Source organism: Dermacentor variabilis, chromosome 2 (genome assembly GCF_050947875.1).
Source record: "Dermacentor variabilis isolate Ectoservices chromosome 2, ASM5094787v1, whole genome shotgun sequence".
NCBI classification, from domain to species: domain Eukaryota; kingdom Metazoa; phylum Arthropoda; class Arachnida; order Ixodida; family Ixodidae; genus Dermacentor; species Dermacentor variabilis.
This window is the reverse complement of record NC_134569.1, coordinates 139126582-139151282: the sequence shown is the minus strand read 5'-3', so window position 1 is coordinate 139151282 and position 24701 is coordinate 139126582. Positions and strand designations below refer to the sequence as shown.

The following is a 24701-nucleotide window of genomic DNA, read 5'->3' as shown; positions in this document are numbered from 1 at the left end:
ACCGTTATCAATACACCCTATTTGTGCGCGTTCTAATCAAAGTGTGGCAAATGTATTCATCTCGGTGTATGAGAAAACAGACATTGCAGACTGTCCTAAGCGGAAATAAACTGCAATACTTAACGTGATTCCTCAAAACTACAGTCACTAGTGTGAGCATGTTCGTCCGGCATTGGCATGTTGCACTAACACCCGAAAAATGTCCACAGTCCAGCCGGTATCTTTGTTTCAGCAATTATTACAAGAACCATTTGGAATTCTAGCATTTGTTTCTTATTTTGATAAGTACACTATGTGGCACATGAACCTGTCTTGAAACGAAACGTACCGTTGCTGGCACCGGTGACCATTACCGTTGTCTAACTCCACATCATACTGTAACATAATGAAACATCATACTGGTACCAATTCATATTGGCATGTGGTCTTTAGTCAGAGATAAAGCAAGTTAACTAGAGACATAAGTGATGATAGCAAGGTATATATAAAGCTACTAATGAACCGTAAAAATAACTCATTGAATAGCTTTCCCTCACATTGCTGCATTTCTTTTCTGTGTCCTTGTCTTGCGTGCTGGGCTCGTGTTTGCATGAATTACGAACTTGTCCAAGCCTTTGTCAACTTATTAAACAGGAGATTTGATTTAGATGTATCTAATACTGCATGTCAAGTGACGGATGTGTTATTCACTTTATCTAAATATTTTGGACTGGCAGTACTTGGCAAGCATTAGACCACAATATCTTTAGTGCACTTAAGGCTTTGGAAAACATCAGGCAATCTTAAAATGTCCACATAGGTATGCTGTCTTGTTATATGTCATATAAAGTTTCAAGAGAATCCCTATTAATTATATTTTAAAACGTTTTACCTCATGAAAAGTTGACGCAAATTGGTCCAATTTATTGAAAAAGAATGGAAGTCAAGTATACTGACATGGAATTTCTTACTCAATTTTTTGCGTTAACTAAAAGTCCTGAACCTCGAAACCCCAGAAAAAAGACTAATGTTTTAGAGCACCTTAAATAATTTACTGTGATAGCATTCATGCGAACTATAGTTTCAGTTTTGTTTCCTAGGAACGTACATCTTTGGAACATAAATCCACAAAATTTCTATAAGCACATGTCTATAGACTACATATAGACATTTGTCTATAGACATCATATAGACTTCCGTCTAAAAAGTAGAAGTGTATAACCCTATACACTTTTGTCTATAGACATTCTGCAGACATTTGTCTGCAAACGTGTTTTCATGAATCTATTGACACTCTATAGACAGTATATAGACCCAGACTTTTTATAGCCTAGTCTATAAAAAGTGTAGGGCTATAAGTCTACAGACTAGTCTAAAGAAATGTCTGTAGACTGTCTACATACTTTCTATAAAAAATTTTTAGGATTAGTATCCTTAGTAGCGGGCCTTAAAAGGATGCCGCCTTTCGTGTGTCTGCTGATTCATTTAAAGTGAATCCCGTGTGCTTTGAAACCTATACCAGAGGGGTGAGCCGTAAATGTTCGGGGATAGATGAACAACATTATGGGAGAATGGTAGATTAATTGGGTACTGATAGAGCTGAACAAATGGACAAGATGGTTAGTTATATTAACTGCTGAAGAAGTAGATGTGGGAAGATATTGTAGAGCCAGAATGATAGCCAATATCTGCGCCTGAAATATTGGTGTAAAATCTGAAAATCGAATGAAGTAAGACCAATCTATTGATGACGAAAAAATGCGCACTCCTGCTTTCTCCTCAATGACAGAAGCATCTGTGACTGTTACTGCATTTATCTGGAGGTTCTCAAGGTTCTCATCTCATAAACCTTTTACGCATTCAATAATCCTGTAGCTTAGCGTTTTAGGAAATATATAATGGAATTCAGCACTTACTGTCGCAGTAGGTAAATTTGGGAAAGGCACATCACGGAGTACTACACGTAATGGTTCTAATAGCTTCTGCACAAAAAATCACCTCGTGACAATCCAGTCGAGACCGCTGATTCTGAACGAGAGCAGTCGACTCCCGAATGAACGCGTAGTAGGAGAGTCTCTGGGAGAGGTGTAAATGTTCAGTTGTGTTTGGACCGTCAGTATTCGAAATCGAGTTTGTAGAGAAGGCAGTTGAGTGCCATGATAAAGACTATGACTCGCTTCAAATTTTGGAAGGCCGAGGAATTGACGTAGTTATTCGCGTTGTAAAGGAACTAGAGGGCATAGTTTATAAGTAGGACGTGCAGAAAATAACACGCGGCCGAACTCTAGAAGAGCTGATTGTTGGGCTAGTTGGTAGTCCATATTTGAAGTAGTAACTTAGTGCGAACAAAAACACTGAAACAAGAAAGACGGAGAAGGATAAGCGCCTTGTCCTTGTCCGTCCTTCTTGTCTCCGTGCCTTCATTGGCGCTAAGTTACTACTTCAAATATGAACTCTAGAAAGATGGCTGCACAGGCGCCATCTCCCCGTGCTCGTCGTCTTTTTATGCTAACGGTGCAATTGGTGATATGTTTTATATGTCGCGGTGGTTACTACGCAGAGCTTCCCATGCGCAGTGGCACATAAACAGCGACCCAAGTTTGCTTGAAAGTAGGAGGATTACCTGCAAATGCAATGGTAGCTAAAGCGCGGCTAAATGGGTGTGGTTAACTGGGGAGGGGATTGGTCCTGAAAGGCTGGTGCAGTCCTTAGAGTTTCGGTGAATTAAAAGTCGCATGCATGTGCCTGTCTTGCATAAAAACCTTTTTTTTCAACTTTTTGTGAATGATTGATGAGGCGAGAGATTTGACAAGGCGAAAGAATAGCGCCCTCAAGGTCGATTCAAATAGGTCGCGAAGCTTCGGGCGAAAAGCGGTTCAGTACAGATCGTCACCGACATCAGCACCATGGGGGGTTATGGAAGCAGCCATTGAAGCTCGACTATGTTTGGAGGGAGCAAACATTGGGAAAGAAAAACGCGTTTTTTAAATTCAAGCGAGACACATTTAGATTCATTCAACGAAAATAAAAATCCTAGTCAATTTTATATAATCGTGAAGAGTTAAGAAAATGCAAATTTAATTTTATTATTTTTAATAAATGCATTTCTTTACAGCGCCCATCGCTACGGGGGGCGTTGACGCCACTATCACTCGCAATGCAATGCACGTCTTGAAATGAGCAGAAAGGCGCACTCGTAAAGTTCACCTGTTGAAATACGCCCCCCTCACAGTTTGTGCTTTCTTGCTTGTCGAAGTTTGTCTGAATTTGGTGACGCGGGTAGCTTCATCGCTTCTTAATCTGTTCAGTCATAAGTAGTGAGTTACGACCGCCAGCTAATTGTGCAGTAGTTTTCGCGTGACTGCGCTGGCCGACGGGCTTGGCATCCGACAATAGGATCAGCACTCTACACCTAAAGCTGTCGTCGGCCTCCAAAGAAAGTATGTTCTGGGCAGGGATGTGATTTCGACAACCGTACGGCTGGCCATTTCCTGCATCGCTTTCCACGCTGAAAGCTCGAAACGCCCATCAAGTCGAATGGCGGGGCATTTGAATATATAGTTCCAAAGGCAGGACAACAAAACAAATTTCGCGCCTTCAAAAATAACTTGACGTCACTTCTGATTTTAACGGACATGGCATCACATTATTTTCTCTTCCGCCGGAAGTGTTCCCACCACATACAGATGGCGCTAAGTCCCATGAAGCGCCGATGGACCGCCATGTTTTGAACGTATGGGCTCCTATGGAAGCTTTAATATTTGGGGTTTTACGTGCCAAAACCATTTTCTGATTATGAGGCACGCCGTAGTGGAGGACTCCGGAAATTTATGGAAGCTTCGCTACCAGGTATATTTGCCTTGGCGTCCTTGTGAAGGATAACACTGTAAATTCTTTTTTACAGACAATGCGAATATTGGGAATTGATGACGACTGGCAAGGGGTGGAAGTAGCGGCGAATCCTTCATTGCACTTATAGCGGCAGTACGACTGTAGTCAGGAAATATAAAGCGAAGCACGTTATTTAGGGCCAGATGAAGCGCTGTAGTTAGTGTACCGGTGCTAAAGTGCCAAACTGGGGCAATACAGGCAAGCTTACTGTGGATTGGAGATTTGCACAGCATAAGGGCTACAGATGTAGAAGCTGTTCAATTATTGCGGCAAACGTGTACTAAACGGCGCTCACCGTGGCTAATTGCTTTGTTCACATGGAAATACCGAGTAAATGCAGAAGCTAGCACAGTGGACACCAAGGTAACTATAGGATGTGACTGACTCATGAGCCGAAGTGGAGGAGCAAAGAAAAACATTAGGCAGGGATGTCAACCAGAAATGCGCCTGTTTGGCTACCCTACACTGGAGGACGCGAAAGAGACAATAGAAAGATGAGATAGAGAGGGAGCAGTCGAAAAATGAAAGACGCTGTGAGTCCGCCCCGCGCTGTGGACCTCAGCAAGTGGAAAGCGTTCGCATGGGCCAGTCGCCCTCAATAAAGACAAAAGTATCATTCCACGCCCGTCAAGCATCTCCGCGAAGACAGCGTTCCTTCCGAGCTCATGTGGGCATCACTAGGTCAGAGCTACTATTGTGTAATGTTTCGTCAAGCGCTGACTGAGGCCGACAGTTTGCCTTCGGTCCCATTGCACCATCGAAGTGTTATGCCTTTGACGCTACTGGCGGCGTTTTTCCTCACGTGAAAGTTGTGAGACGCATGCTAGCCGACAGAGCGCTGTTTCTTCTGCCCAAAAGCAATTGCTTTTGTTGCTGCGTCGCTCAGACATGTCGCACACTCACGGTGAGTTTACACTGCCTCTTCGGATGTCGTGCGACTTAAAGTCCCTAGATTGAGCCCTTTGTGTGACCTTCTACAACTGGCGACCAAGAAACAACTACCAGTTATTGATGTTTACATCTGCAAGAGCTACTACTCGTTGCTACACGGAAATATCTTGCGATAACCGCTGTTTTATAATGGACAACGCATTGCAGTAGCTATGTAAAGCAGTTTTCAGAGGCGCCACTGATATTGAACCACTGCTGGAGAAAATGCCGGGAATGTAACCTCGACAGAGAAGCCGGGCCCGCAGTAAAGCTCGGCGCCTCTAAATTATCGCGCCGCCGTGAAGGACTGCGCGTCGCAGTAGATGCTGTTGTGGCTACTTGCGTGATGGTGCCTAAAATTGAGGAGCAGTGGATGCAGGTGACATGCACTAATACGAAAGATAAGTTAAATATAAGCAAATCAACATTCAGAACGGGTCTCCGTTCCTTCTCAGTTCCGCGGTTTTATGCCCTGCGGCCATCCGCTACCGCACGACCACGCCATGTGCTGGACTACCGGCTGTGCGCGGTCCCCTTCGTCGCGACCAAGGAGATTAAAGAAAAACTGCTGGAGCACAAGCCGCCTATACCGGCCTATAGGCTCGGATGAAGCCGGTGGCGGCCATCTTGTGATGGGCAAGAAGCAGCCTACCAAGACCTTCGTAGCGGCTGTTCACCATCTTTTCCAGCGGTTTCCAATTGCTTAACGTAACACTGTGGGCTATGAGGCGAGCCATATTGGAGGCCTCCGGATGGCAGCTATCCGAGTACGGGAACGTCTTGCCATTTTATCGGCATCAATCTGCAGCTGCCGCAAAGTAGGAAAAATTGGCGCAATAATGAGTGTTTATTCACTTCGTTAATGCAGGGTTGAAATTCACCGATCATGAAAACTGTCACAACAAAAACCAATTACAAACTGAAAATATGTCATAACAAATAGCAGTACATGCAACAAACATAAGTATCCATTATTGTCGTCATTATCGTCAGGGGTTCCTGGTGCTTTAGCATCCCCATTGCCTCGAGGGTCTCGGAACTTTGGTGGCGGCCGTTTCCTTTTAGCTTGAAATATATTTTCCCCTGTTCTAGAGCAAGACGACGCTAATCTGCAACCTTTTTAAACGAGAAGGATAACGCTAACATGTGAACTGCTTATGCGTCAACGTGCCTAAAAACACCGTATAGCGCGCTAGTCCAATTGGGATCGTCACAGCACCGCACACGGCAAGACACGACGACTCGAAACACATAAGCTGCGGTGACTGGCGTGCTTTTGCCCCCTGCAAGATGGCGACACGGCGGCTTCACTCGACTGGCGCTCCTTCCACTCCAGCAGTTTTGCTTTGACCTCCTTGGTCGCCACCGTCAGCAGCATAACGACCAAACGGTGCACTAGAAATTTATCAAGCGGGACAAGGAACCCTGTGAGAACGATCAAAGACTGGCGTCCCTTGGGGGACTCTCGCCGTCAGCACGCGGAGCGAATATCAGAGTCGCGGTGCCACCGCGCAGCCGATACGCCCACCTAAGTCGTGGTCCGTTTACATCTTTGGCCGACAGTACGTAGTTCGTTTACTCAGCCTCTTCGATGAACAAAACGAGGCACGTTGATGGTACTTTCAGAATTTTTTTATTCAGGCATACAAGAGGGCTGCCAGCTTATTTCCCGAACAGCATAGGCACTTCGTTGAATATCCTAAAATAATTTGATGTTCTTGAAGGTAGACATCTTTCTGAAATCTGGGGCGTGGTAGTTGCGGTCTTGGCACGTAGATTAAAGAGTGTCATACGGTCGGTATTCGCATTGTATTCAGAGTACTAGCCCCCTCCGGCTGCTACTGATGAAACATGCCTTCTGCAATACCACACACGGACTGAAGAGCACTTTTCTATATGGGGATAAATCAGCTGATTTGGCCGCCATCTTTCGCAAGAAGGAATGCTCAGGCCAAGACCGCAACGACACGAAGCATGCTATAGGAGAAACGTATGTGGAACTTAGTCCGAATGAACTGTGCTTGAGTTATCGTCGCCTTCATTAACACCATAGGCCGAGGGTTGGACTCCAACCAAAGTTCGTGGGTTCGAGTGCCTTAACTCCATCTTAAATCTGCCTGAATTTACGTCGTATTCGTTAATACCAAAGATCATGGATTGGGCTCCCACAAATGGTTGTGGTTCGAGAGAGGTCCAGGGTTTGTAGCCGTAATTAAACCCAAAGGTGGTGGTTTCGCCTCACACCAAAGGTCGAGTGTTCATGGCCTTTTGATACCTTCCGTGTCGTCGACGCGTTTTCGATCAAGGCAGACTGACTGGGACATATAAGGCTTTTGCCTTAATAACGGCTTCGTGTTGCTTTTCATTTCAGTTCTTGTTCAGTACCATTCTACCTAGCGCCAAACATTTCAAGTGTTCAGGACATTTATGTTATTTGAAAAAAATGATAGTATATTCGTTTTCGCCTAATTTTAATCAGTTATCCGAAGTGTATAGCTGCTCTCCTCAGTTCATTAGTGAACTAAAAACAAGGGAATTTATTTACATTTATTTGAAATAGGAAGCAGCTTGTCGATAGCATATGTTAAATAGTTAAACAGTCCAGGTAAACTACAACCTTGTTAAGAACTACTAATTCGAGCATTCCAGAGTTTTGTGAGCATTTCGCGAATCACTAAGAAAATTCGCGCAGTGGGCTCAAAAAATCAACGTACCCCGACGTTTACATATATACTCACGGAAAAGGCTGCTGTCTGTATGAAGTTTCAGGAGTTTCACTCAAACATGCGCATTGCAGAAAATGCGCATAAGCAAGTGTTCGAAAGCGACACACAGCCCCTATACGCAATGTTGCATGTTTCGCTTATCTACGTAGCAGTTTGCGGTAGCTGTTGTATTGATGTCTCCATGAAACTCAAACTCGCAAAAACATTCGCTGAGCGCCAAGGATTGATTTTAATAAGAATCATTATTATGGCTGTAGCAATTGTGATGTCCAGTTTTCCCCATTTTAGAGGCAGTCTAGAAGTATTCCTTCGTTATTCTGTTTTGTCTTCTTTCCTGAACTTCATTGAAAACTTGTCAAATTGATGACGATGCCACATGAAATGGCCTTCCTACGGGGCAAATGCAGCACAGCTTTCTTCGTCGTAGAGGTTCACCGCATCGCCACAGATGTCCTTGTACTGGTCCATACAGTGTTCCGGCACATCGTTCAAAACGTCCTTCGTAGTCCACAATATGCACTCTGTCAAGACAGAACGAGTAAGATGGATATACAGTAAGAGAGAGAGGAAAAAGAAAGGAGGAAAGCAGCGAGAATAATCAGAACTGAACACTCTGTTTCCTGCCCTATACTGGTGAATGTGGGAGGGGAGGTGGAAAGATAAGAAACTAGAGATGGAGCACATATGCAAGATCACAGCCGTTCACAATCGCCGCCACAATAACAGCACAGTATGACGTTTAAAACAACAAACAGCGACCCACATTACAGGAAGCAAACACTGGGTGGTTAACGGCTGACACCAGTTAGGCTACCGCATACCAAGGAAGGCTGATGGGGACAGAAAGAAATGAAAAGTGACAAAACACAAGAAAGGGGGTGCAAAGAGTAATTAAAGGAGTGCAGAATAAGCGCCAACCCTACGCCATGGTCGAATCTTTGCTAGAGGGCAACGAGCTATGGGAAGAAGAATGATAGGTGTAACGTTAAGGGATAAGAAAAGGGCAGATTGGGTTAGGGAGCAAACGCGAGTTCATGATATCTTAGTTGAAATCAAGAAAGAGAAATGGGCGTGGGCAGGACACCTAATGAGAAGGGAAGATAACCGATGGTTATTAAGAGTTACCGAATGGATTCCAAGGGAAGGTAAGCGTAGCAGAGGGCGGCAGAAAGTTAGGAGGGCGGATGAGATTAAGAAGTTTGCAGGGACAACATGGCCACAATTAGTACATGACCGGGGTAGTTGGAGAAGTATGGGAAAGGCCTTTGCCCTGCAGTGGGCGTAACCAGGCTGATGATGATGATGATGATGATGATGATGATGATGATGATGATGATGATGATGATAAAAGAGGCACAGTTATTCCGTCCTGTGGTCCTACCACGCGGTATACCTAATAAGCAATAATTCTTCGTAAATACCGAGCCCGATGTACGCTTATCTTTCCTTCCGCTTGGTTCCCTTTGTCATTACGTCCTTTTGACACGGCGCCTTTTCTGGCTGCTTTATGATCAAAGGAGACCATCAAGTGTACTTTACTGTTTACTCGTGATGGTATTACAGCCGGCTGTAGTACAAGAGAGGTGACACATTGCAAGGAAACTACTCATGGTTGCTTGTAACATTTTATAACATGCCGTGGCGTTGCCCTCTCCCCTCACGCCACACCTGGCGCGCCAGCAGGTGGCCTCCATCACCCACTCTGCTCCAGTCAGGCTTGCACGTGACGTGGCGCCGCAGCCAATAGAAATTTAGGTGTCTTTCGCTCCTACAGACGCCGGTTTTCTTCGGTCAATGGGCCACGTAATGCTTTTGCATCAATAAAGACACCCTAAATTTTCAAACCAGCATCTGTTCAAAGTTCTTACTCTAAAATGATGATGATAAAACAGACACTCGCTTTGGAAAGACGCGTTCGCATGTGTCACCAAACTGGTGATCTAAAGGATTCTGATTGTGTACTGCGTTCTACATACGTACATACATACATGCATACATGCATACATACATACATACATACATACATACATACATACATGCATACATGCATACATGCATACATGCATACATGCATACATGCATACATGCATACATGCATACATACATACATACATACATACATACATACATACATACATACATACATACATACATACATACATACATACATACATACATACATACATACATACATACATACATACATACATACATACATACATACATACATACATACATACATACATACATACATACATACATACATACATACATTAAGCACTGTTGGATGATTTTCGTGCATACGCCGGAGGACTACCGGTGGTTACATACTTGTTAACTCCTCCAATCAAAAGTCAATTGTTCTTCCAGCTTCATCCCGTCATCTTCCATTTTTGCATACGCTGTGTTTATAGCCACTTATTCGGGCTCTATACATTGTTCGCTTTCATGTAGGTCTTATCTCGCGAACCATTCAGATACGACACCTGATGACTGACCGGCCGCCGTTTATGGTGCACAGACGCTGTACAGTTGAGAACTGTACTGCTCCCGAGAGAACATTAATTTAACGTGAAACATCTTCGCGGTTTAAATACTCTCCTTCCTTCCTACTTCATAGTGGCAACCCCTCCCATATGTCATATATCTTTTTGAAGACACGCTATGCAAGTTTTAGCATAATTATCCAAGAAACAGCGCGTTTAAAGTAAGGTAAGCGGTTGGGATGATTTGATGACAATAATGAGTTGCTTATATTGTGCTGGGAGACGACAAGATTGTAAACACTTTTAGTTTTTTACTACGCAGACTCTGGACTTCTCCACCAATTTAGGTGTGCATCGCCAGTGCTTTTGCGATGACTGGCTTCGACAGTTTTTTGTAACTCTGTAAAAACTGGAAAAGACGTTCGTCCTCACCTTGCCTGCCACCGAAGGGAAACCCCACGACAGCGCAGCTCTTGTAATCAGAGTAAATAAAATGGCCTACTTGCACGAAATCATAATCTGCAAAAAGATAAACAGGTGTAATAGCTGGAGCTTACAGTAAAGGAACACACATGCTACAACGTAAAAAAAAATCATGACACTGTAGCGGAATGCGGCCATCAACACATTGTGAGCAGTTAGCTGCCTCGAAGAATTCTAAACATGTTTGTTTGTTAAGTAGGTAACTGAATAGGTTCATGGTGCAAGAACTTATTAATTACACTAATTAAACTGTTATTTCCCGAGTTCTGGACCATGTTCACAACACCGGACGGCGTCGTTATGAAGCGCTTGCCTTGTATGCGGTTTAAAGCGAGTAACTGTATTGGCTGTTTCGCCGATATCCGTGCTGGTTGGGGGGGGGGGGCGGATTAGTGCAATTTGAGCACCTGTAGTGCCTAGGTTGTACCAGCACTAGCGAAATGAAATGACGCAACCCAATGCACAAGCTGCATGCGTTCTCGCATTACAAAGATTGCGTGCTTAACTTACGATAACGTTAGTTTTTATATGCGGTCTAATCTCGCAGTCATGATCGCTGTCTATTCGGGCCCTATGTTTTGCACTCTAACGCTGGTTATTCCAAGGTAGGATATGTAGTAGAAAGTTAGACAGCCACTGATGCAACTCGGTTTAGTGAGGTGACTCGGGTGCCGGCAGTGGCTGGATCGGCGGCTTGGGGCTGTAGCGGCTTGGGGGCTTTCATTTGATCCGTGGCACTTCGCGGGCTGAGCAAGCTGAACCTGGTGTAACGGTGAGTTTTTGTTTGTAACGTCTTTATCTAAAACAAGAGAAAATGTACCACTTGCTTTGAGCATCAAAGTCGCGTGTAGATGTCACTTAAGAGGGTCTTGGTTTTTCGTATGTCCAAGGGAGGTTTCAAAGGTGTCAAAGGCCTAGTCCATCTTCACTGTAGACGAATTCAACGAGCTTCGCTTAAATAATGAAATCGCCTTCTGTACTGATGTGGCGAGGCACAAATCGATTTGCCCAATAGGGATGGCTGGATATCTCGGGGTATTCAATCCATGATGCTTTTCCAGGTAGCCCCGTGTTTAGGACAACCCCACATTACTTGTCTTTTAGTGGCTTGTTGCTGGCATGTTGCATGCTGAAGGCATCGTTTCCATCGGCTCGTCACCAAAGAAGAGATGTCTCTTGCGCGGTGACATCGTGGCATTTGTGTCAAGAAGTACGACACGAAGTTCCTGTAGAGAGTGTGAATGCCGTGTATGAAAGTGGAACCAGGACATGGATCGGTGAAGGTGGCATGGTTTGCCAGCTGCAGGCTAAAATTTTCATCGCAGTGTCGCGCATAGGAGTTCTCAATCTGGCGGAGCCAAGCTCAATTCACCTGTAAGCACTAGTGGCACACCCGCTCGAGTATATGCATCAGATGACTGTACGGCCGAATGATTAAAGTTGTGCCGTTGATGAATGTACACCATGCTGATGACGAAGCGCATTCCCATCGGGTGGTTACTTTTCCACTGCTACAATATCCCCGATGTGCTGTCTAGTTGCGCGAGCCTCTTCGTGCCTTTTATTGACCCTTTGTGTCGAACGGAGGGGCGCCATAGCCAAGTAACTGTCTAACTTGTGGCGAAAATTATGTTGTTGTAAACCTTATGACTCCTGATGAATACAGGTTGCAGTTTGATAGATTATATCTACTAATAGGAAGGAGCTCTCCGAAGCGCCGTCACTCCCGCTAGAATTGACAAACGTATACCCTGCTATGCCACCTTGGAACGCGAGCGAGAGGCTACATTTACTTCCGATTGCGTCGTGCGTAGCTCGACTACTGCAACAGCTTTGCATATACGAGACATGTATGATCGAATTATGGGTTCTTTCCAATACCAAACGACGCAAAAGTAAGACGCAATGGTCGCATGATTGGAAATACAAAGCATAGATAGTATAAAATGTTTTTCTTAGATGAGCTTTTATCAACAGACGGCCTATGCTGAGTTAACTCAATGGCTATTCACCTGAAAAGAACGCGCAGAAACAGGGTGAAATGATAATGGAGGGCAGGTTTGGCTGCCTTGCACTTAACAGGCTTTAATAACGGGCATTCTTATGTCGCTGACGTTTGTGTTGTACTAGAACACTTTTCACCAATGTAGAAATGCGGTACGATACGTTTCGTACTAGCAAACAGTCGTCGAACATTCAATATAACTATCGTGAGATATATCCTTAATGTTCTTCCGTTGCCACACGCTGAAAATTGTCTCGCTTCTGTATTTTTCGAACGATATATGATCATGATCGCTTACTTTTATTGGCCTAGAAACAAACTCTATCTTTCATATCAGCTTTCCTTGGTGACGATTACAAAGTTTATCTTCCACGAAAACACGGCACCATCTTCCTTATCTTTATATCTAAAATTTGCCGAGTCTGAAGTCGTTGACCTTCCTAAGTCATCAGCATTGAAAATAATGAAAGATTCAGCTTAGAAACGAAGTAGCTTTATTTGATAGTTTTACGTTGTCGTAACATGTGGTATTGGCCTTACGGTTATTTATTTCACTCCATCCCTTTTTGGTGCAATAGTCGGCTTGTCACTAGCTTCAGCACACCGTAAACATGCTGACACATGCTGTGGTATTATTAATTTTTTCTTAGTCATCACATTTAAAGGACCTTTAAAAAATCTGCAATGCCTTAAAGCCCCCTCCCCCCCAATTGGTGGTCTAGGAATAAATACTAGTATTAGTCAGCACGAAGTCTGGACCATTATGAAGCAAAAGAGCGACTTTTTTATGAATAAAAGCGTACTTCTGGCGCAATGTGTAATAAGGAATATATATATATATATATATATATATATATATATATATATATATATATATATAGAGAGAGAGAGAGAGAGAGAGAGACCGCCGCAATTCCAAGGCTGCAATATTTACCATCGTCCACAGTGTAGAAAACCATATCCGGTGTCGGTCCAGGCTTGATGTGATACGTAATGTTGCGTCTGTAATCGTTATCGAACCATTTTTCACAAGAATGATTGCAAATGCGTAGGCAAACAAAGAAACATAGAATAAATCGTTCAGTGTGCTGCAATTTATCAAATTGTTTCTTCTGCATAGTTTAATGCTAACTGGTCTTCAAAAAACTTGTGCGTGCTAAAATCATAATAGCAATAAAGAGGCTTCAACTATTGTTTCATATATTTTTCAAATACATCTATGCACTAAAGACCTGCCAATAACCTAGTAAACACCAGTTATCTATGCTTCCCGCTATTCTCCAAAGAACACATAAGCTAGATAATTATTACTTTTTTAAAGAGCGTTTTCTGTTTAGGAACAGTTAAAGAGGATACTTCTTAACGATACAAATACTGACCTCCCGACCTTGTGTTTTGAAAGAGTTATAATTTCACAATTGACGAGTTTGTTTATACGTGCAGAGTCAATAATGTCGTCACAGCGTAGATTACCCGGCACCGTTTAGCGCTTCACTAACTCACAAAAATGGACGTGTCTCAACTTTAACCACTCAACATTTCTACCTAAATCTTTCTTTTGTGCACTTCCCAGAACAAATCATTCCCGACATGCCGGTACAAAGGGTGGCCGATATATGACGTGAACATGGCACACATGCAAGAAAAAAAAAAGGGGGGACAATTTCAACATCGTTGATTTTTTTTTCTTGCTTATAAAAATGAACTGTTCAAACTGCCAAGCATAAAACACGCCATGTAGAATACGTTCAACCCTGGAAATTTATTCCTGCAGTCACATTCGCGCAAACTGGATGCCCTTGACCCAAATTTACGTCCCTGCATCGTCATTGTCATTTTTCTTCTAGTTTTACGGTAATACAATGCGTTATTCAAGGCGGTACACAAGAATCCAGACGCTGTGGACCAATATGAGCCACCCCGCAAAAGAGTGCCTTTGTAATGCCCAATAATCTTGCAATATATTGATGCCGATACTCTTGCTAAAGTAAAGTTCTGTCATCTGTGTATAAAGAAGCCCACGTCATTCGCTCAAATGCAGTACCGTATGTTCTGCTGAACTATGCGCACGTAGTGCGATTGTTCGTCCTTCTAGCAGCGACGGTTAATTCAGCAGCCTATTACGAAAGTGATCCAGGATGCCTTTGCATTAAAATTACTGCAAACACTCCATAGTGGGACTTCTCATACAGTATGTAACCATTATTTCCAGTCGCGCATATTACACTCATGGAAAGGATGATTGATTGAGTGGTGAAGTTACGCAAACCTCGGCTCGATGTGTCGATGATGACGCATCGTGTTGCAGGTATTGCAATGACCTGTTGCAGTTGACTAATTTGGAACCTAAATAGTCGAAATTATTGTTACTGGGCAAAATAAGTGTATGCGTGATTCATATGAGTTAGCATTCGGAAATTTGATACGAAAATTATCATTTCCCGCCTTAATCTTGATTGCGCTCATGCAATGTAATCTTAATTAATGTTAATTAGGTGTAAGTCATTTTAATTATCCTTAATTTCTTCCGGTTAGCCTTAAATTATTAACGGTTGTGCACCGAAGTAAAGCTGAAGTCATTTAAATTACCCTTCATTATGCTTACTAACCTTAATAAATTAAATGTTTCTCAATCAAAAGTAAGCACAATTTTCTAGCAATAATATCTCTTATTAGGCTTATTAAAAATTAAATGAATAAATTTTTACGGAAGCGACCGTCAGTATTGACGCCGTTGACGCTTCCACTAAGGCAAGGGCAGCAAATTGCGACTACTCTACGGCATTCCGCCGCATCACGAACAAGTCGATATCCTCTTCAGAGCGCAAAAGAATTGCAAAAGGTGCTCGTCCGCTATGCGCCAGTTTTCGATTTCTTACCCGCCGTGGTTTCTCAGTGGCTGTGGTGCTGGGCTGCTGAGCACGAGGCCTCGGAATCGAATCTCGGCCACGGCGGCCGCATTTCGATGGGGGCGAAATGCGAAAACAACCGTGTACTTAGATTTAAGTGCACGTTAAAGAACCCCAGGTGGTCGAAGTTTCCGGAGTCCTCCACTACGGCGTGCCTCATAATCAGAAAGTTCTTTTGGTACGTAAAGCCCCGTAATTTAATTTCTTTTTATCGATTTCGCGTACGATCAGCGTTCAATTTCGCTTCCTGACTCGCGAATGCAACACCGCATAGCCAGGGGCCAAGCGGCGCCTATTCGCCAGAAGCCGTACCACGTCTCTCCCGCAGAACAAAAAGTAATCGCTGGGCACGTTCACGAAATGCTCCGGAAAGGCGTTGTCCAGGAGTCTTGCAGTCCCTGTGCAGGTCCAGTGATACAAGTTAAGAAAAAGGACAAATCTTGGAGAATCTGTTATGATTATTGAAGACATAACGCAGGCACGGAAGAAGAAGCCGAAGGGAGTGGATGCACTTCATGCCGGCTCTGTCTTTCGTAAATGATTTCACAGTGTTTATGCAAAATATCTCTGTAATTTTGCACCATCATCTCCCGCAAGTTATCCTGACTCTACCGATATTCGTCTTCAAGGTGGGAACTGCATTTTCACCGCTTTATTGGACCATTTCTGCCGAGCCGCTGCACCGCCGAGCTAAGCTTACTGCTAAGCTTAGTGCTCCGGCCGCTACGTGAGCCGCAGTTACGGCTGCGCGTCAAATTTCTTCAAGCCGCCATGGAAATACAAGTTGCAGGAACTGATATCTCACCCACCAAGATTTCTGAAGAAACAGGACGGTGCACCATTGGCCCGCGTGAACGACTTTCTCCTTGGGGCAAGCGCGCTAACCCTAACGTTGCATCAGCCTCCCAAACCGGCGTTGGAGGCACGAACAAGGCGCAGCGAGGCCCGCGCGCTCACAAGCAGCAAGTTCTGAAGGCAGGGAAGATGCCCACTCTTCCACGTGATCACCACAAAGTAGTTATCAGGCCACGGGGCGGCTTGAACGTTGCAAAAGTCGGGGTCGTCCGCCTCGCTTCGGCCTTATATAGGGCAGCAAACGTATCTCCACAAGACGCCATGGAAGACATTGTCTGCCCAAATATTCAGCAAAATATCATCGTTGTTAGTACCCCTCACTCTCCTAATGCAGAACGGTACCGCCGACGCGACAGCTTTGAGGTCGACGGACACCAGTTCGAGATACGGGCATATGAAACTGCGCCCGACTATACAGTCAAGGGAGTCGTCCGAGGCATTCCTCTCGAAGAAGACGCGAAGGACATTCACCTCAATATCGTCAACAAGAGGAACCCGAATGCCTTAGCGGCCAAAAGACTCAGCAAGACCACGTCGGTCATCATCGCCTTCGATGGTGGCCGAGTACAACGTGGGTGTACTACGGGGGTGCTATGCTCAGGTGTACCTTGTACAGAAAGCAGATTGACATGTGCCACCAGTGCGGACGCGTCGGACATCGCATGGACGTCTCCCGAACCCCCAAGACCGTGTGTGTAGAGGCTGCGGAGCCTCGAACCCAGACCCCAATCACACATGCACGCCAAGGTGTCACCTTTGTGGGGGAGCACATCCCACTGCGGACACGGCCTGCAAGGCTAGATTCAAGACCCCCTATCTTGTTAAGAAACGACGCGGAGACCGACAGAGGGCAGCGGCGGAGGCCGCCCTCGAGCTACAGCAACAGACCTACGACGACCATTTCCCACCTGCCTCCCGCTCCCGCTCTCGCGGCCGGGCCCGGTCTCGCTCAGTTGCGGGGCCTCCATCCCGCCGGCCGAGCAGGTCTCGGAGCCGGGCGCGCAGCAAAACCCCCGGGCCGAGCCGTAGCCGTTCGAGCTCTCGGCGTCCGAAGCAAGCCAGGCAGCAAGATTCGGACCTACCTGACAAGGTGAGCTGGGCAGATGCGGTTAAGGGCTCGCTGAGACGCAAGGCTCAGGGAGCTACTGCCTCCGAACCCAATAATAAGAGGGACCCCAGGGATGTGGCATTAGAAGAAATGCAGCGCGAAAACGCACAATTGCGTACGGTCGTGCTACAATTAACCCAAGAAATTCGAGAGATTAAACAATCGATGGCGCAGACATCTATACCTAAACCTGCTTTAGTCCCGACTCCCGCCACGAACGGTAACGACAGTGCGGCGCCGCCCACAAAGAAACGCGCGGCGGCCAGTTCCGAGTCTCAACAGCTCGAGAACCTCGAATCAGCAGTAAGTGATTGGCGCAACGCACATGTCACGATAAATGACTGGCGGAAAGAACAAGAAGAAATGAGGAAGCTGCTTTCAGAAATTCAAACCGGGATCCGCAACATCGGCGTTGCGGTCAATAACCTCACTGCTCGAACAGACAGGGTTGAAATCGATATAGACCAAATCGAGACTCACATAGGCCTTCACCCAGGCATAGAAATGATGCCCACCATGGGCCCTACAGTCATTCACCCTAGCCCTATTTCAGGTAACGCACAAGTACAGCACCAAGATGGCCAGCCCCACTAACGAGCTCGTGGTGTGGCAGTGGAACTGTCGGGGCTTCACTAAGAAGCAATCACTGCTGCAACAATACGTCCGACACGCGAAACCCAAACCCGACATCATAATGATACAAGAAACAGTAGGTACCGTACCAAAGCTTCCAGGTTACACTGCGAATGCCTCGCCGATTCCCGTTGATCGCGGACTTGCAATTTTAATTCGGAAAGGAATAGTAGTGCAAGAACACAGCGTAAGCGGCACACATGCGGAAAACATGCTTGTAGAGCTCCTTCCCAATAGAACACGCAACCACAGTGTATTTCTCCTCAACGTATATAGTAATCCGGCTCACTCACGGGCTCGTTTCCTCTCTCTGTTCCGAGGGGCGCTTGCCTTGGCGGGCGCAAACCCGTTTCTGGTGGGGGGAGATTTTAACGCCCCGAACGAGGCCTGGGGCTATGGCTACACTACCGCCAAAGGTCGACGCCTGTGGCAGGACCTACATGATGCCGAATTAACTCTTATTACCGATCCCGCGGCGCCAACCCGCACGGGCACCTCTACGGCACAGAACACGACATCAGACCTGACGGCGGTCCGTAACATCCCTCAAGCAATGTGGCGCAATACCTTTGAAGATCTCGGTAGTGACCACATGATCCTAGAAACACGAATTCCTCAGGTGGGTACACCTCCTTTTCCTAAGCTATTCAAATGGACGGACTGGGACAAATTCCGAAAGCAGCGAGCTGAACAGACAGGTGAGGAGAACATCGATGGGCAGATGCGGTTAAGGCATGGAGGCATGGATGGAGACATGAACAAGGCGACGCGGACGCTCGCACCCGAAGTCCAGGTTGACAAGATCGACAGCCGACTGGCCCACCTCTGGGAAGCCAAGAGTCACTAAACGCTAGATGGAAGAAGCAAAGGCACAACCGAAAGCTTCGTAAGAAGATCGCACATATCAATCGCCTGCTGGAAGAACATTGCCGGACCTTAAGCCGCCAACAGTGGTATGACATCTGCAACGCAGTCGATGGACAGCTCCACAATGGCAGCACGTGGCGTCTCCTTCGTCACCTCTTGGGGGAAACGCAGAGCAAGTCTGCTCAGCAAGCAAACCTGCAACGCCTTTTGCACAAGGAACAGGCTACCACGAGTGATCACCAGCTCGTGACACGCCTGCTAGCCAAGTACTTCCCTCAACGGCCCGATGTTCAACACGGGGATTACACTGGAGAGACAAATGTGACACTCGATCAAGAATTTCACGAGTCAGAGATCCGCGCAGCTCTCCACGACCTTAATGGCAAATCAGCACCTGGTCCCGACAAGGTTACGAAAAAGACTCTAAGAAACCTCGATGATGCCTCGATAACCGCTCTTACGGCATACATCAACAAATGCTGGCGAGCAGGTTGCATTCCAGAGGCGTGGAAACGCTCTAAAGCAGTCCTGATACCGAAGCCAGGCAAGCTGTCCAGCCTCGATCACTTGCGGCCCATTTCCCTCACATCCTGCGTTGGCAAGGTGATGGAGCACGTGTTCCTCTCCCGCATCAACCACCACCTCGAGGACACTGGAGCCTACCCACCCACTATGGTGGGCTTCCGGTCACACCTCTCCACTCAAGACGTCATGCTCCAGATTATCAGTGACCCAACTAGTGGCAACCGGGCCATCCTCGGCCTAGATTTGGAAAAGACATTTGACAATGTAGCACATGCAGCAATCCTGAGCCGCATAAACAAGCTCAACTTGGGTGAGCGAAGCTACAACTACGTCAGAGACTTCCTGTCGCGCCGCACAGTCACCCTCGCGGTCGGCAGCATGACATCCGACGAACATACACTAGGAAGCACCGGCACTCCTCAAGTATCGGTCATATCCCCGCTCCTTTTCAACCTCGTGATGCTGGGTCTCCCGGCCTACCTCGACGAGATCGATGACCTCCATCACGCCTTGTACGCAGATGACATCACCCTGTGGGTCAACAAGGGCAGTGATGGTCAGATAGAATGCACCTTACAAGCAGCGGTCTCTGCAGTCGAAACCTACCTCCAAGACACAGGTCTCCGACTATCTCCACTGAAATAGGAGCTGCTCATCTACCGCTCGCGCCGCCGGCCCAAGCCTACAGCCGAATCGCGCCAATGTGACGACATAATCCTCTATACGCAAGACGGCTCCTGCATTCCCCGAGTCCCGAAGATACGCATCCTAGGCATGCATATAACAGCCAACGGGTCAAACATAGAAGCTATTCGCAAAATCGAAGGCAAGGTTACCGCGGCTACCCGCCTGATCGAACGCATTACAAACAAGCACACGGGCATGAAGGAGGACAGTGTCATGCGCCTCATACACTCTTTCGCAATCAGTCACATCACTTATGTGGCTGCCTTCCACAACTGGAATGTCACTGAAAGGGAGAAAATCAACACCCTTATACGCAAGACTTACAAGATCGCCCTTGCCCTACCGGAGTCCACAAGCACTGCTCGTCTGCTACAGCTGGGGGTATACAACACGCTTGAGGAAATCGTGGATGCGCAAAGAACCTCTCAACTCGAACGCATGTCTCTGACAGCCACGGGCCGGTACATCCTGCAGAAACTCGGCTTCAACTACCACGTCCAACACGGTCAGAAACAGGTCATTCCATCTGACCTCAGCGACACGCGGATTGTCGCCCCTATACCTCGAAACATGCACCCCGAATTTAATCGGGGCCGACGCCAGGCCCGTGCCAAGGCACTGCTGCGCTCGTTGGGTGGAAAGAGGACTACGCGCTTTGTAGACGCCGCAGAATACACACGAGAACACCGGTTCACGGCGGTAGTCGTAGACGTTAGCTCCAGGCTTACGCACGCGTGTAGTGTCGCAACGGAATACCCCGAGACAGCAGAAGAGGTAGCGATTGCACTTGCGCTTACCGACCCCCTCTGTGAGGTAATGTTTAGCGACTCACAATCCGCAGTTCGCAACTACGCGCGGGGGCGCATTTCCTCCGACGCTCTCCAGATTCTAAGGAAAGCTGGTCGACAGCACTTCGATAACACCGCCATCATATGGTTTCCAGCGCACGTCGCCACCCCCACCGATGAGGGCCTCATTAACTTGAACGAGGTAGCATACCGCTCTGCGCGAGAAGTGACCCGCCGCGCAGAATCGGGGACCGCCTCTTCGAGTTCGGAACTGCTGGCTCAAAACACGCGAGAACGCCTGGTCAGGTAGAATGACATCACCAAGCACTACCAGCTAGGCACGCGGTTGCTGCCCCCACCTCACCCCATGCTGAAACGTCGCCAGGCAGTCATCTGGCGACAATTGCAAACACAAACATTCCCCAGTCCGGTGCGATTGCAGCACATTTTCCCCGCGCAATACCCGACTGCTCTTTGCAAATTATGTCAGGAAACTACAGCGACGCTGTCACACATGTTGTGGGAGTGTCGGGTTACATCAGCTACAATGGCAGTAGCTCCGGAGGCTCTTGCGTCGAAGCGGGCCGCCGCTCTGCGCAGCTCCAACCTCAAGACACAAGAGTGGGCTGTCCAGCAAGCCCGAGAGGCGGCGACGAGGCAAGGCCTCGAAGTCCCCTCATGGGAGACCTGAGCCCGGGTCATCAGATTTGCCGGATTCAGAATAAAGTTGTTTCCATCCATCCTTACCCTCTGCCACGCATCGATGAGACTATCGATTGCCTTCATGCAGCCTCCTACTCCTCCTACGTTGACTTACGATCGGGATACTGGCAAATACCGATGCACCTGCCAGATAACGAGGAAACTGCCGTTGTGACGCCAAGCGGTTTCTTCGATCTTCATGTCATGCCTTTCGGTTTCTGCAGCGCGGCAGCAACTTTGGAAAGGTTTATGGACACAGTAATGCGCGGATTGCAGCAATGGGAAATCTGCATGTGCTATCAGGATGATGTAATCATTTTTGGCAAAACACATGAGGAGCACGATCAGCCAATTGGTGTCGTGCTGAATCGTATACAAAACGCTGGACTGGTTTTAAACTCAAGCAAATGTCATTTCGGTGAGCGCCAAACTCTTGTGCGTGGTTTTCTTGTTGACAAAGGTGGTGTTCGACTTGACCCTGAAGAGATTGTTGCAGTGCGCGGTTTCAGCCAAGCAAAGACAGCGAAATACCTTCGTGGTTTCCTTGGCCTGTGTTCGCACTTCCGCCGGTTTATTAAGAACTTCGCCCAACTTGCTCACCCACTCACGTGCCTCCTTAACGAGACAGTCTCTACGTATGGACTACAGGGTGCGAGGACACGCTCCGTCAGCTGAAGTATCTACGAACTTCTGGGCCTGTCTTGCGCCATTTCGATCCCGAGGCCATGACTGAGCTGCACAAGGACGCTAACGGTGTGGGTGTTGGTGCCATCCTCCTACAACTTCATCAAGGGCGCCTGCACGTCGTCGCGTACGTAAGTCGGACACTGAAGATGACGGCGCGAAATTACACTGTAACTGAATTAAAATGCTTGGCAGCAGTCTTCGCCATTCAGAAGTTTCGGCCAAATGTACGGTCCCCATTTCAAGATAGTGACGGATCATCATTCTCTTTGATGGCTTGTTAAACTGCGGGGTCCTTCAGGACGGCTGGCACGTTGAGCGTTACGCCTTGAAGAATATACCTACTCTTTCGGTTACAAGAGCGGTCGGTGTCATACCGATATCTGAATACCGATAAATAGTGTTTGTCTCGTTTCCTGTCGCCACACTCAACCGCTAACGATGACGACTTTGATAACTATCTTGCCAGCATTACCCAGTTTTCTGACCTCAGCACCTTTAAACGTGGACAACGTTGTGATCCTACACTCATATCCCTATTGGAGGTTACCCGCACGTCAAGTCAGACAACTCCCTTCACGCTGTGTGACGGCCTGCTTTACAAAAAGAATTACTCTGCCGAAGGCGCTTCCTTGCTCCTAGTCGTTCCCGAACGCGTGCGTACTGCTATTCTTCGCGCCACGCTTATGGTATCACATCGGGCCTCATTGGCTTTGCTCGCACGCTTCATCGATTACGCCAGCGCTTTTATGGGCCGAAGCTATAAAAGAACACATGACAGTACATTGCAAGTTGCCCACGGTTACAATGTCATAAGAAGCCGGCGACGCCTCCTGCAGACTTTTTACAACCCGTGAAACCAACCTTACGTTTTGAAAAAGCTGGTATCGATTTGGCTCGGCCCCTTTTCCAAGAGTTGTACCGGCCGTCACTGGATTATACTGAGACTGCGGTGCTTACCTCTCCTACCACCGCCAATATGTCGTGCTTTCTACTTCATTCTGCCAACCTGCGTCACGGCGCTACACATGTTGTTATAAGTGACCGTGAACGGCAATTCACCGCCGACGTTGTTGAACAACTGCTGTGCCTTTGCGGTACTACTTATCGCCATTCAACGCCATACCACCCACAAACAAATGGCCTCACCTAACGCACGAATCGTACGGTTGCCAACATGTTGCCACTGTACGTCTCAGCTTACCACAGGAATTGGGATGCCGTGCTGTCCTTTGTCACGCACGCATACCCGCACGTCAAGTCAGACAACTCCCTTCACGGTGTGTGACGGCCTGCTTTACAAAAAGAATTACTCTGCCGAAGGCCGGGTATGCACCTTTCTATCTGTTATACGCTCGCAGTACCCAAACGTTCTTCGACACAATTTCGCCGTTCACACTGAACGAAGACACATCCATTCCGCAAACGTTGTGTCGTGCCGAAGAAGCGTCGGCTAGCTCACTTAAGAACACTGTCTTCGCAAGTTTCAACCAAGGCACGCTATGACGCCTGGCATAGACATGTCACTTTCGCTCTTGGTGATCGTGCTTTACTGTGGACGCCTCTACGGAAAAATAGGCTTGTATCGCAATTTAATCTTAACGTACTGCGGCCCATTAGTGATATTCAGCCGATTAAGTGACGTCAACTACGTCAACGCCAAACTGACCGCCAAAAATCGCCGGTCGCGGAAAACTCAAGTGGTTCGTGTGGCCCACCTGAAGCTATACCATCATAGGGTTCTCGAATCAAGAACTACCAATTATGTGGTTCCCTAACTCGCTCGACGAACTTCGTCAGCGCCGGAGGAAGTTGCTACGCTGGGCGATGGAGCCGAGAAGAGGAGATGAAGGAACTGCGCGCTGTGTAGAAAATGCCTGACTGCCTGCGATCTCGTCTGTACGACCCCTCGATCATCTTGTAAATAAATCCATGTCATCGGAAACAATATAATAATAAATGGCCAATCAATCTTCATTAGGCTTTCTTACACTTCATAAGACTTAAGGAATCTTGCATATTTTAAATAACTTCATCGTAAATAATCTGATCAGTCTTTCACTAACCTGAACATTTTGTAACAATTTTTAGTACACACTATATATATATTCATTATCACAAATTTCAGTTCCCAAACATAATCATAAGGCATTCTCATATATACCCCCATTGGAGCCGATGCATACCTTTGCAGCACATTATGTCACGCGTTGCAGACAGATGAACGGACGTACTCAGGGATTTCCGAGAGTAGGAACCCTAGAACACTTACGCATCAAACAGTAATGGAGATATGCTAGTCACGCAAGCGCGTCGTCTACAAAAACCTACACTTGGTACACAGCAGCTATGATCGATTTAGTGTTCTTCCCTAATCGTTGACGCCTCTTTGATCCGCAGCCAGAATCTATTTCATCATATACAACAGCTGTACTAGCGTTGC

At 46.8% G+C, this 24701-nt stretch overlaps 1 protein-coding gene across 4 annotated transcripts in view; it reads right to left on the bottom strand.

Moving 5' to 3' along the window:
* Window positions 1–7749: 7749 nt before the first annotated feature.
* The window catches only part of LOC142572777 (uncharacterized), a 65560-nt gene continuing 48608 nt past the window's right edge, over window positions 7750–24701 (bottom strand). For all 4 annotated transcript variants that reach the window (XM_075682126.1, XM_075682123.1, XM_075682124.1 and 1 more), the window contains 3 exons: window positions 13435–13502; window positions 10445–10531; window positions 7750–8047 (listed from right to left, as the gene is read on the bottom strand). In XM_075682126.1, the coding sequence (XP_075538241.1) occupies window positions 7917–8047; window positions 10445–10531; window positions 13435–13502 (286 nt within the window). In that variant the 3' untranslated portion in view covers window positions 7750–7916. The remainder of the gene's footprint in view (window positions 8048–10444; window positions 10532–13434; window positions 13503–24701) is intronic.